Source organism: Monodelphis domestica, chromosome 2, assembly GCF_027887165.1.
Source record: "Monodelphis domestica isolate mMonDom1 chromosome 2, mMonDom1.pri, whole genome shotgun sequence".
In the NCBI taxonomy this organism is placed as follows: Eukaryota; Metazoa; Chordata; class Mammalia; order Didelphimorphia; family Didelphidae; genus Monodelphis; species Monodelphis domestica.
In genome coordinates, this window is record NC_077228.1 from 135,771,891 (window position 1) to 135,786,625 (window position 14,735).

General features: G+C 35.5%; 1 protein-coding gene across 3 annotated transcripts in view; it reads left to right on the forward strand.

Moving 5' to 3' along the window:
• The window catches only part of DNAH14 (dynein axonemal heavy chain 14), a 433,094-nt gene that overhangs the window by 218,849 nt on the left and 199,510 nt on the right, over positions 1-14,735 (forward strand). For all 3 annotated transcript variants that reach the window (XR_008916229.1, XM_056815999.1, XM_056816000.1), the window contains exons 41-42: positions 4,648-4,865; positions 8,910-9,162. Coding sequence is in view for 2 of the 3 variants with exons in the window: in XM_056815999.1 (XP_056671977.1) it covers positions 4,648-4,865; positions 8,910-9,162 (471 nt within the window). In the remaining variant the exon portion in view is untranslated. The remainder of the gene's footprint in view (positions 1-4,647; positions 4,866-8,909; positions 9,163-14,735) is intronic.

Genomic DNA, 14,735 nt, shown 5'->3' on the forward strand with positions numbered 1-14,735 from the left:
CCAACATGAATTCAAGTTTTTCCATTCTGCTTATTATTTCTGCTGTGGAGACCATAAATTCTGTATTTTCCTCTAGCTTCTTCAGGCAAAATTCTGATTTTTCTCTTGAATCAAGAAGGAACCCTGTCACTGATTTTCTGACACTATCCCATTTAATGGAGGATTTATCCTCAGTAATGAATCATAACATTCACCCTCCTCATCTGTTGGGAAATGTATTTCTTGCTAATCTCATTCCCTTCCCTAAGAAGCTTCTGACGGGTAAGATGGGCCCTAGTTGAATTTCATTACTTCAGGTCTGGAACAGCTGTTGATCCCCTACCTTAGTTCACCTCAATTATTTTGTTCTCCTATGATGCCGAATCAATTTCTGCTACTTTTCATGGATATGGTGGAGAGTAGGTAGATGTTTCAAGTAGAGTCCCTGCATCCTTCACCTGTATAAAGAAAAAAGTTAAAGAGCTATCATGATTCCAAGTTTGCCAAAAACTCAACCCCAGATGAAATAATGCCATCTGGGAAGAAGTAGTCATTAAATAAGGGGAAAAAATAAAAATTTGGGAGAAAGAAGGAATGGTTAAAAGGAAGAGATAGGATTCAGGACAGAAGGAGAGATGGTTGGTATTTGCAAGGAAAAGAACTACTTCTTCCTCCAAATTTGTAGCAAAAGAGAATGAGAGAAAATATTAAGATATTGCACAGTAAAGGATTAGATAGAAAAGGGAACTGAAGATGTATATCGACTTTTAAAAATATTTAGTAAAGCCTTCTCCTGAGAAGGAAAGGAAAGACAGTCATATAGAAAGTAAGATGATGTACAGAATAGCTTGAGGAGAGAAAAAAAGATTTAACTGAGGAGTGACATCAATCAGGGAAGAGTAAAAGATTGGTATGTAGCAGTGAGAGCCCAATTGAGATTCCATATATTTGTAATGAACCCAATCAATTCAATGACTCCCTTTATCTACAGTTAGCAACATGTATGTAAAAGGGAAGGCAAATATTGGCAGCATTCAGGGATTGGTATTTGGAAAGGAATAAGAAACAGGAACCATTTTGTCATTATAAAATGCTATAGACTACCTGGAGAAAACAAGTGGTTTATACAGATCTGATTCTTGCTAACAGGAAAGAACTGGGGCAGAAATAATGAAAACATTTCATAAAAGTGATTACTTATATCTCTTATAGTTTGCAATAAAGAAAAGGAAAGCAAGAGATCTGCACCCTAATTCATAGAGAACAGATTTCAGGGATTTTAGATGAAGAATAGATGGGATTTCATGACTTAAGGGTCCCCAGGGTCATGGTAATATCCCAAGAATAAAATTCTATAGACGGTTTCAATGAGAAAAAAAAATGGAATTATCTTTCGTCATTTCCCAACCATGCTGTCTGCACTTTAACTTTGATCTCTATATGTCCCCAACTGGAATCTTAGACTCTGGCCCTGGAGTCACACTGGGCTCAGCTACGAGAGATTTTGCCTTATCTTGCATCGAATCAGACCTACACACAACCTGAAAGCAGGAGATGTATGTTCAGTTAAATCAACTCAGTATCTTGATGCATATCTTTTGATGAGTACCCTTCCCTTGCTGTGTAATAATTAACTAGTTTGTTTGCTACATTAAAGTTTCCATCTCCCTCCTTCCTTCCCCTAATGCCTCCCTCCCCATCTTAGTCATCATTTGACAAAACAAATATGTCATGCATGTTTCGATTAGTTCTTTCACTGGGAGTGAGCATTCACAATCATTCTCCAAATAATATTATGTTGCTGTATATAATGCTGTTTTAGTCTGCTAATTTAGCCCTTCATAATCATGTAGGCTTTTCCATGTCTTTTATAAACTAGCTTGCTCATCATTTCTTACACAAAGTAGTATTGTATCATAGTCATATGCCACAATGGGTTTAGCCATTCCCCTCAATTTTCAGTTCTTTGCCAGCACAAAGAGAGCTGCTATAAATATTTTGGGGACAAGTAGATTCTTTTCTCTTTTTGCTGATCTCTTTGGGATACAAACCCAGCAATGGTATTGCTGAGTCAGAGTATGCATAGTTTGATGGCCCTTTGGGCATGGTTCCATATTTTTCTCCAAAATGATTGGATCAGTTCACAGTTCCACCAAGGGTGTATTAGTGTTACCATTTTTCCACATCCCCTACATTTGACATTTTGCCCTTTTCTCATTTTAGCCAATCTGATAGATGTGAAATGATATCTCAGAGCTTTTGATTTGCATTTCTCTAATAAGTAATGACAGAGCATTTTTTCATTTGGAGATGTATATATATATAAACACACATATGTATCCTTGATTTCTTATTCAAAAACTATTTGTTCATGCTTTTTGATTGTTTATTAGTTGGGAAATAACTTGCATTCTTATAAATTTGACATTTCTCTCTATGTTGGAGATATGCTTATCCAAGGTTTCATATATATGTATATGTATATGTATATATAAATTTTCTCCAGTTTTCTGCTTTCCTTTTAATCTTTGCTCTACCTTTTAATTTAAAGTAATAAAAATTATACATTCTATATCTCACAATGCTTTAACTTGCTTATTTATAATTCTTTCTCCTATCCATAAATTTGATGGGTAATATGTTCCCTGTTCTAATTTGTTTATGGAATCTCCCTTTATGTCTAGGTCAAGTATCCATTTTGACCTTATGTTGGTATATGGCATAAAAGATTGGTCTATTCCTAGTTTGTGCCAGACTGCTTTCCAGTTTTCCCAATAATTCTTACCAAAGAGTAAACTCTTATCCCAAAGCTTGGATCTTTACATTTGTCAAACACAGGGGTCCTATAATCTTTTTGTTACTATTTATTGTATATCTGTTCTGTTCCACTGATCAGTCTTTCTGTTTCTTAGCCAGTATCAGAGTTTTGCTAATTATTATTTTAAAATATAGTTTAAAATCTGATATTGCTAGATCTCCCTCCTCTTCATTTTTTTCATTAATTCCTTTGATATTCTTGACCTTTTGTTCTTCTAAATTAATTTTTTTAATTTAAATTTAGTTTTTTATTATTTTTTCTAGCTTAATAAAATAATTTTTTAATAATCTAATTGAGATGGCTTTGAATAAAAACACTAGTTTAGATAAGATTGTCATTTTTATTATATTTGTTTGGCCCACCTATGAACAGTATTTCTTCCTTTGCTTAAATCTGACATGATTTGTATTAAAAAGGATTTTATAATTATATACATGTAGTTTGTGGTTTTGTTTTGGCAAGTATATGCCCAAGAATTTTGTTCTATCAATGGTTATTTTAAATGGGGTATCTCTTACTAGTTTTTTGCATAGCTTTGTTAGTAATATATAGAAATGTTGATGATTTATGTGGGTTTGTTTTATTCCCTGTGACATTGCTAAAATTACTGTTTCAACTAACTTTTTAGTTGTATCTCTAGGATTTTCAGTGTTTACCATCATATCATCTGCAAAAAGATAATTTTAATACTTCTTTGACTATTCTGATTCAATTTCTTTTCCTTCTCTTATTGGCATTGGTAGCATTTCTAATGAAATATTGAATAATATTAGTGATGATGGTCAGCCTTGTTTCACTGAGTAAATTATTTCATGAGCCTAAATGAGGCTACATATATCATATTTCATGCTAGTATTGAATCTAAATAAACAGAGGATTAGCCTTATTCAGACCTGACTGAGAAGAAAACAGACAATTAAGAGGAAAACAGAAGAGAGTAGTGTCACAGCGTTACAAAAAGAGGAGAGAATGTCTAGAAGAAGAGAGTTATCAAGTGCCAGATGCTGCAAAGGTCAAGAAGGAAAAGGACTGAGAAAAGTTCATCAGATTTTACAATTGAAATTGATGTTGACTCTTGAAAGAATAATCTTGGTTGAGTAATTATGGAAACTCAATCACAAATGCATTGAAAATTAAGTGAGAAGAGAAAAATGGAAGCACTGAGTTCCTTTTTTAAAAAATTTCTAATATTTCAACTATAAAAGTAAGGGGAAAGAAAATCTGGTAGCTTTAAGAGACAGTAGGGTCAAGCAAAGATTTTTAAAGAAGAAGAACTCATTGGCACATTTGTACATCCCAAAGAAAGAGCCAATTGATAGGTAGAGATTAAAATTTAGAAAGGTGAAGAAGGGCCAAAGAGATGGGAACAAGTTCATAAGATTGATCTTAGTGAGAAGAACACTTCTTCATTAGAGACTCAAGCAAAAGGAGAATTGGGGATCAAACCTGAGATGTAGAATAGAAAAGATGAGGGAGTTCAGGGTGACTGATTTCTTTTCCCATTAAAGTATTAAAAATTCCATACCAAAAAAAAAGAGGAAATAAAAGAGAGAAATTTTGAGGAGAGAAGAGAAGCCATCTTGGGTAATCCTGTAGAAACTCAATTAGGGAAGAGTGAAAAACTTTCTTGCTGCAATTAGCACCCAAATGAGATAAATTTAGATTACATTTCAGAATACTCACTAAAAATATTTTCTATGCTTCCATCTTTCATCTTGACTAAAAAAGAAACTTCCCAAATATTAGAAATGTAATTTAAAATATATAATAAAAGGTCAACATTGATAAGATATATTTAAAGAAAAATGAAACATATAACCATAAAAAAACACTTTTTTAAAATTTTGCAGATAAATCAATTAGAGAGTGGCAGTGGATAGTGTTTGATGGTCCAGTTGACACTATCTGGATAGAAAACTTAAACACGGCACTAGATGACAACAAAACCTTGTGCCTTGCTAACAGTGAGAGAATCATTTTAACTGATGGCATAAGGATGATTTTTGAAGTGGACAATCTCTCTCAGGCCAGTCCTGCTACAATCACTCGATGTGCAATGGTCTATATGGTATGATTCCAAGAATAATTTTCCTATTAAAAGAATATGTTGTAAAAAGTAAAATTCCTCTCTGATAGATTTTTTAAGATCTGTTATTCTTTCTCCTTTTTGTGTAGAAAAGAGACCTTGGTACAACTGAAATTGTGTCCCCAAGGTCTACTGTTGGTTTTTTTCTTTTTTATTCAATGTTAGACATATCTTTTTTAAATTGATAATAAACCATTATAAAGTGGCATTGTATTATCATTGCCACTTGATGAAGATTGAATCCCAATATCACTCATGGCTAAAATATACCATGTTTTGTCAATTAACATTCCTTAAGTGCCTGTTAAGTACCAGACACTGTGCTAAGAATGGAGCATATGAAAATAGACAGATAACATGATCCCTGCCCTCTCTAACAGGGAAGGCAAGATGGTGGGGAAGTACAGAGGATTTCAGAAAAGTCTCCTGCAAAAGGTGGAACTTGACCTGAGTCTTGAAAGAATTTAAGGAAACTAAGAAGCTGAAGAGATTTTTATTAGAAAGGTTATATACTAGTTATCAACACCAGGAGACTAGAAAGAAGTTACACTGAATCACAGACATTTAATTCCTTGTATCTTGTCACTATTAGTATATATATATTTTTTTTCTGTTTAATAATTTAATGCTTTTTAAAAGGGTAAAAATGCCAGGAACACCTGATGCCTGCCAGTGAAGTGAGGAAATAATAGAATATCTGCAGAAGCACCAAACTGGCTAAGGTTACATTCTCCAGCTCCAGATATTTGCAGCTCTGACATATGCCAAATGTCATAGCATGTTTCCCAAAACAAAAATCAACAAAAGTAGCTATTAATTCTAAATGAGCCATGTGTGAATGCTTCAGACATATATATATATGTATATATATAAATATATATATATATGCAAGATAGTTAACTAAATACTGAGGAGTGCTATAGAAACTCAATTGGAAAGAGATTAGGGAAATTTGGGGATGAAGATTATGAACAGGAGTTATTGCTTCTCTTTGGAAAGGTAATTGATATGTATAGTTATTGCATCCTTGACTTTATCAACTAAGTTAGGTGCATAGAGTATTTCATTTAGGTGAAGAATGCTAACACTCCTCTAGGCAAAATCAGTGGATATGTATGTTGCCATCTGGAGATGTTATGATTAAAATTATCTCAAGAGACTGATTTGGGGTAATAAATATTATTTATTACTGCTGAGTCAAGCAGTTTCATAAATAGTTTTAGGAGCTCATTATCCAGCTCCTACTTTGAAGATTCTAAGACATTTCTAAATGATGGATAGCTAATTAAGAGATGACTATCAAGTCATCTATCCCTGCCCATCAGCACAGGTGGATAAGTCATGTATGCAGGAAAAGAACCCTTATTCCCTTCATTTATTAACCAAATTCTGTTGAAAAGGAAGACATTTTGTAGAATTCCTAAAGGCAAAGAAAATGCAAAAAGCAATAGCCTGGATGGAATCTTTAACCCAGACCCCAAACACAGAAATACACAGGAATTTTCCCTAACATTTAAGAATTGGTTTAAGGCCTTTCTGCTCTAGAGCTCTGTCTTGTAAAGGTTAAATTTAATGGTTGGCCACAGTTTATTTACCAAAAAAGAGGGGAAACAATAAAGTAGAGAAATGTGAAAGAGGTTAAAGAAAATTCCTACACTAGTCCTCAGCCAGGAGGGCTGGTAGTGAGTAATCACGTGGCCTCCTCCAAGACAGAAGCTAGTCTCTTAGGAAACTAGGAAGGGAATCAACCTTTTCATTCACCCAACCAAATAGTCCAGGAGTCAGTTCCTAAGTTGAAGTCAGGATCCACACTGCAGTCAAGGTTCCCATGAAGACTATCTCCAGGAGACACTCTCCACAAGACTCAACTTCACCAGACTGTCAGCTGAAGGATTTTTGTAGCTTTTATGGTAGTTTCCTATCCCTACCCCTCTTCACAGGGTCCAATCATCACAGTTTCCAAATTTGTCACACCTCTCATCCTCTGAAGGTAGCAACTCTCCTCCTAGGATTCACACCTTTGGATCGGATCCCCACTTGTGAGAATGTGAACCCTTAAAAGAATTCAAAAGTTTCTAACTATTTGAGTTAGACAAAAAGGGTGGAACTTTTCCAAGTATTTTGCTGGCTTCTCACCTCTAGATGTGTTAACTCTCCTCCTAGGAGTAAGAGTTTGTGGACTTCCCTTACTTTAGGGCAGGAGTCCCCAAACTTTTTACACAGAGGGCCAGTTCACTGTCCCTCAGACCATTGGAGGGCCGGACTATAAAAAAAACTATGAAGAAATCCCTATGCACACTGCACATATCTTATTTTAAAGAAAAAAACAAAATGGTAGCATTATGTTGGGCATCTAGGGAAGTATGATGGCCATTGTACTACCATGTTTCCCTGAAAATAAGACACTGTCTTATATTAATTTGACACAAAAAAACGGGGGGTGTCTTATAAAACACCCAGTGGGTGGACTTCTCACAGTAGAGGCGCACCGCTGATGTCACAGACCAGATCACTGCTATCTGATGCTTGTCTACAGTACTGGAGGCAGTACTGGGCCTGTGACACTGTGTACTGCTGACTGGGATAGTGGAGGCTGCAGTGCTAGCTGTGATGGGCCTGTCATGCTTTGCACAGGCCCATCACTGCCACCACTATACCGGGCAGCAGTATACACAGTGTGGAATCCCCTCCCCCAGATCGCCACTCACCATGCTGACATCTTCCCTTGTGCAGTCACATAATCCTTTGCACAGCGCCTCGTTCTCATTCAGTTACTCTCACAACAAGGTGCCACGCAAAGGATTATGTCACCGGAAGTAGTACTGTATGTGAGCGACGCTGCAAAGTGTGGCATCGCCACATACAGTACTCCTCTCACTGACCACCAATGAGAGGTACCCCTTCTGGAAGTGAGGTGGAGGCCGGATAAATGGCTTCGGGGGCTGCATGTGGCCTGTGGGCCGCAGTTTGGGGACCCCTGCTTTAGGGTTAAGTATAGGTGTATTCATTGATTAATTCAAAAGTAGACAAAAGAGAGTTAATCCTGTCTTCAGTCTAGGGAGGTACTATGTTAGGGCACTTAAGTTATTGTTATTCCAAAGTGTTAACTCCAATTAGGCAAAGAGAACAAAGGATTCCCTTTTCACAAGTACAAACTCAGAATAGACAAAAAGAACCAAAAATTTCCTTTCACAGTCTGATATAAAAATTAATATAACACATGAAAATTAAACTCTCACAGAGATAGCCAGTAAAGTTTTCCATTCCCCACCAAAATCCTCCTCCTTTTGCCCAATAACCTGAACTTCACAAAATTAGAACGAATAATCATTTTATCTTCAGTTTTGATCCGTATCAAAATCTAAACTCTCCATGGAAGAATAACACTTAAGTTGTTATTAGTCATGTGAATATTGGTACTTTTGTGACAATGACTAGTGACAATCTAAGAATATGTTTGGATAGAGGGGAGGAAAGAAACTGTATGAAGGCACTGGACTTCAGTGGATGGAAAGTGGGGGAAAGGAGACACTGAAGGGGTAAAAGGCAAATAAAATTTGGCATCTACATGTGCAGGAAAAAACAACTCTGCCTACTTCACAATTTGACTGAGAATTGATCTTTGGAAGGAGTAAAGAGTAGACGAGTCTAGAAGCAGTCTCTACTAAGGAATCAATTGGTGGAGCACACTGACAGAAAGCAGAACAAGATCATTGGCACCAAGTATATTGTCTACTGGACTTTCTATGATAATCTGCCTTTTCTGGCCTGTGTTTCAGTCCACTTCTACCAATGAAAATAAATTAAGGAAGGAGGAAAAAGGAATAGAGAGAAAAGTCACATCCAAACCACCATTAGAAAATATAAAGCGAATATAAAAGTCATAAAGATTTTCCTAACTTTTCTTGGAAAACAGAAAGCACTCATATAATTAAGAAACCATTTTATGCAGATTGTCATTTATTAATGATACATTATGAAAAATACAAATCTAGTCTCTGATCCCATGTACTTTTTTATTTCTAGGATCCTGATGAACTAGGATGGAAGCCGTATGTTATGTCATGGCTTGAAAAAGTTTCAAAACTTCTTCCACCACATGGCATAGCCAATCTTGAAAGATTGTTTGAAAAAAGTGTGGAAGAAGGTCTATTGTTTTTAAGGTCTCATAATAATGAACAGACATTTTATGTTCATAGTATATCAATTTTAATCAATCTATGCAGGATTCTTGATTCTTTTTTTAATTTCATGGAAAAAAGTGGAGCCTTTGGTAAATGTAAGTAGAATATTTTTTCCAAATGATCTTAATGAGGTCATGTGATTTTCTTGAATTGAAATTGAATTGAATTGAAAACATACTTCTCCCAACAAAGACTTTGCATTCTGGTTGGGAAGATAGAATATTACATTTAAATGATAAAGCTTATATAGGGTGCAATGTGTCAATAGCACAAGTTGGAAAAATTGCAAATTAAAAACATGAATAATGAGATTATACATAAAAGATGAAGCTTGAAAGTGATCAGATGGGGTTCTTTAGGGAAGAAGACTGAGCTATGTTTCAGAGTTAGACGTGGACAAAAATAAAGGATAGTGAAAAATATCTCAAGAAGATTATATGGTCCATGAAAAGCAGAAAAGGAGAAGCTAAATTGATGCAAGAGAACAAAAGCAGATTTACCCAACTCAAATAAACAGACTCTCTGAGAAATATTCAGAGATAAAATTGAAGAGAGGAAGAGATAGTAATTAATGTGTGAGTCTTAAATCAGAGACTCCAGAATATGGATATAGTATTATAAGAAGATACAATACATGCTTGACTGAGAGACAAGAACAATAGATTTAGTAACAGAATTAATTAGTACCATCATCTTGTAGTATCTAGTGCAGAACTTTGTAGCAGGAAGGATTAAATCTAGAATAAAACATTCATTCCATATAATAATGTTGTCTAGAAATGTTCAAATGCCTAAATAATTAAATATAGCATGTTTATAATATAGGAATATATTGAGAATATAGACTAGTGGTCAGAGAATGATAGTGGCTTATCAGCTGTTAAAAGATAGCAAAGCAGAGAATGTATTTCCAAAAAAGCAGCTAAAATTTAAATCCAGGTGGGGGAGAATGGCCATGGAGGCAAGAAATGTGTCATTGATCTGAGCCAAATGAATTAATTCAAAAGTTACCCCAAAGTCAAGACTCTTTCGACAGGATCAAAGGTCTAGGAGACATGGTAGATCGATTTTAGTCTAAGGATAATGCTGAGATAAAGATTGTATAACAAAATCCTATAATGAGGGAAAGCAATACATATTAAAAAAAAAAAGAAAAGAAGCAGTTAATTGAGGGAAATGTTAGAAACAAATATTTCTGCTAAAGGTCTTAAAACTTGATTCTAATGCATATTGGCTGTATGACTTTGGGCAAGTCATCTGTCAGCCTATACTGGTAAAGGAAATTACCCCAATAAGAGTTCCCCATATCGATGAAATCACTGGTTCAATATAAATGGAGAACTGGTGAATAATATAAGAATGAGGCATTCCTCAGTGGATAATGTGAATGAAGGAATATGGCTCTAAGATCCCCTAAAGGAAAAAAATATAGATTCTCTATTCCAAAGGTTGTCTTCAGTTGGGCATGAAGAACTTCATTCAGTTCAGTTCAGCCAAAGGGATTTGAGATGAGTACTTCTCCCATCCAGCTTCCTCAGAGTCCTAGATAAGAAGAAAAAAATCTTTCTGGTTCCAACAGTTTTTTTAATCTTCCTGGAACTCTCCCATCCCCTGCAGGTCCTGAAGGTTCCATTTGCCCTTTTCTGAGGCATCCCTTCAAACTTCAGATTTGCTTTGCTTTTGGCCATTCCCTTATTCACAATAAGAGGAGAAAGTATATGAGTAGGCAGATTTCAAAAGTAAAAATGCCAGCTCTCAGCAACCACAAGAAAGAATGATCCAATCATCAACAATAAAAGACATTCCAATGAAAACAACTCTAAGGTTTCACTTTAAACCCATCAAATTGATAAAGATGACAAAATATTAAAACAACAAGAACATTGGATTTGAACCAGAGGTCTTAGTTTCTATCTTGCCTCTGCTATTTAACTCCATGAGTGGAATTGGGCATATTCCTTAGGCCTCTAATTCCTTATCTGTAAAATGAAGAGATTGAATTGTGTGATTTTTGAAGTGCTTTTCATCTCTGTATCTATTTTCCTATGATCTATGTACCCTTATTGGGACTGTGAACTCATCTGATCATTCCAAGGAAGAATCTTGGGACTAAAAAACTTATCAAACTGTTCAGATTCTTTGACCCCATAATGCCACTGCTTGGCATATACTCTAAAGGAAGTAAAAGCCAAATGGATAGGTCCATATTTAAAAAATAATAATAGAAACACTTTTTTGTTACAGAAAAGAATGTGAAAGAAAGAAGTCCTCATCATTTGGTGAATAGCTGGACAAATTGTGGTCTATTCATATAATGATCTATGAATATACCATAAGAAATTTTGAACATGAAGAATTCACAGAAACTAGGAAAAACTTATATAAATGGATTCCGGGCAATGTCATTTGTAGCACCAGGAGAAGCACCATAGGTGGTTCACCTCCATCCATTGTCCCAAACTCAAAGGAAAATTGTGGTAGTGGTAGGGACAGGATTTTCTACTCATCTCTCCTCAATGTAAAAGGAGACGCTGAAAGACTTCAGAATTCTGATTAGTGATGCTTTCAGTGTAGGCGAAAAGGTGGGAGCCTATAGTCACTGAATGAGGCATCTATTGTCAGAGGTCACTAGAGCCTTGATTTATTTTGCCTGAGTATATTTATCATAAGGAAGTATTCTATTCTCAAGGGAGGAAGGAATGACATTTTTATTAAGCGCCTACTATGTGTAAGTCACTGTGCTAAGTGCTTTGTAAATATTATTTCATTTAATTCTCACAATAGTCCTGAGGTGTAACTATTATTATTATGCCTGTTTTTATTGAGGAAACTGAGGCAGACAGAGCAGAAGTGATTTGTCAGATCTTCCTAACTCCAGACCCAGAATTCTAACCATGGGGATAGGGGAGGAAAAAGAGATGATGTTATAAATGGGAGGAGGTAGTATGGGTGGGAGAAGCAGTTAGCCAGCTAGTTGGTTTCTATGGCAAATTAAAATTACATCATAAGGCAGTTAGAAAATGGACTCAAGTTACAAAGTGCAGTTTAAGTGTCAAAAAAGGAACATGGAAACAGTAACTGATTGATCAGAAGAGGGTCAGTTTTCAGATAAGACATGTAGATGTGCAATTATCAAAAAACTCCTTACAACACTCTTGGGATTTGTCTGTGTTTCTGGGCAACATAACCTGGGTCCTTGGTTAAGAGTCTCTAAACAGTGAGTACAGATGGTCCAGCTTCCCCACCAAGCAGGACTAGGTTCAAACAGTGCAATAAAATTTCCCCTAATAACCACAATTGAATAAAGTTTTCACAAGGCAGAATTTGGACTTGGTCCTTTATTGACTAGAAAGGAAACTGAGCTAGCCCCAGAATTGAGTCACAGGATGGAGGCAGTGTGGTTCACTGAGTTCTCACAATTAACCACTTGCCGTCTTAATTCTATCAACTTTGCTCAATTTTCCCCCTTTTAATTTGGGGAAGTTAGTCCTGCTTACTAGGGAAATTGCTTCAAGTATGAAATGTCATCTTTCCTAGCATTCTCAGCTCTTTGACTTCAGCAATCTTTCCAGCTGACTGCATCATCTCCTTTAGAAATCCTGCATTCCACAAAGGTATGAAAACACAGACAGGATGATTAGACAGACACACAGGTAGACTGTGAAAGAAGAAACTCTGTTTAGGGGGAATGAGCAGAACCAAAAGCTCCTTTGATCAGAATAAGATTTTTCAAAAACCTGCCTTAATTTCTTCAGTGTGCAGCGGAAAAAAGACCCCTCCTGGGCCAGAATAAATGACCAGGAGAGTCCCTCAATGATTTATATCAGATATTACATTACATAACTCAATTGCATGCTGTTTACTTATTCCCGTAACTCCTGGTCCCATGGTCCCATGTTATCACTATTCTATCCAAGGGGAAACCTTCTATCATGATTCCTAAAAACCCTAAACTTAATCTAAGCCTAAAGAACCCGAATACAAGGGGCCACCCCAATTCCAGGAGCAAATGTAAAACCCCCCAGCTATCTGGGCATGGAGTCAAGAGATGACCTGAGTTCCAATCTGGCCTTAAGATACTTACTAGCCTTGGAACCTCAGATAATCTTTTAGCCTCTGTTTCCCTCAGTTTCCTTATCAGTAAAATGGGGATGTTAATAGCACCTACCTCCCCCCAACCAACAAGGTTGCTGTAAAAACCAAATGAGATAATTATAAAGAATTTAGCACAGTGACTATAATAGCATATAATAGCTATAATTATATGTATAATAGCTAGCATATAATTTATTATCATTATAATCATTATTGCTATTATCAAAGTTTTATAAATATATATTAGCATATGTGTCAGAATAATATATGTGATCTATCACATCCATCATCTGTATCTATATCTACATCATATGTAAATATATAACTGAGATTTTATATATAAATATATAATGTTACATATTATATTTTTAAATATTGTATATTATATATAAATTATATGTGAGTATAAATTATAAAATAAATAAATGTGTGAAATATATAAATTAAATAAATATATAATATACAGTATAAATAATAATATAATATTTTGTGTATATATATATATAATCTCAGTTACAGCCAAACTGTGGCACTAACTTCTGGCTGTCCTACTAATATACTTCAGCCCATTCTTTTGTGCTGTAATGATCTGTGAGAGAAAAATAACAACAATTTCTCATGGAACGTCAAGGATACATAAAAACCACAATTTAGGAAAAACTACTGTATTGTTAAAAAATGGCTAATGATTCCAGCAAAATGTATTCTGGAACCAAAAGGCTATGAAGAGAAGGAAAACATTTTAAGTCCTAAAGAATATCTCTAGGGGCAGCTAGGTGGCACAGTGAATAAAGCACCAGACCTGGATTCAGGAGGACTTTCCTTCAAATCTGGTCCCAGACACTTCCCAGCTGTGTGACCTTGGGAAAGTCACTTAACCCCGTTATGATTAAAATTATCTTGAGAGACTGATTTTGGAGGGAAAATATCAATGTATTGATTATATCTGTTTATTGGTTAGGCCAACATCATAAACAACAAAGTGACATAAAGGTCAATGTCCCTCTCAAGTGACCAGAGACCCTGAATCTTGACCTCATTATTCAACCCCTCCCTTAAACATTCTAAAACTTCTTAGATTAGCAAATAGCTAATTAAGAGATGGTTCATCAAACTATCCACCCTTCCCCATCCCTACAGGTATTTTTTGTCTTATGCTCAAAAAGAATCATCTTCAAATTTTCCTATAAGCCAGAATCTGTGAAAGGAACACATTCCTGGGGATTTTTAAGAAAAAAGAAAATTCAAAAAAGCCTGGATAGAATCTCTGGCTCAGACCCCAGACACAGGACTGCGTAGTACTTCTAATATATAGGAAGTGGGACCTTTCAACTTCAGGGGCCTGATATAAGATTTACTATAACATATATTATCTCAAACCATTTGCTTCTCAAGTACCTCATTCTGTAATCTAGAAAGATATATACTTTGGATGAGTATAAAAAGATAGACAGCTGGAAAAGAAATATTCCCTTTCCCACAAATACTACTGGATCATCTTGTTAACTCCTTTATCAGTCTAAAAAGGCAAATCTAGAGCAGTGGGGTTTTTACAAATGTATTCACCACATTT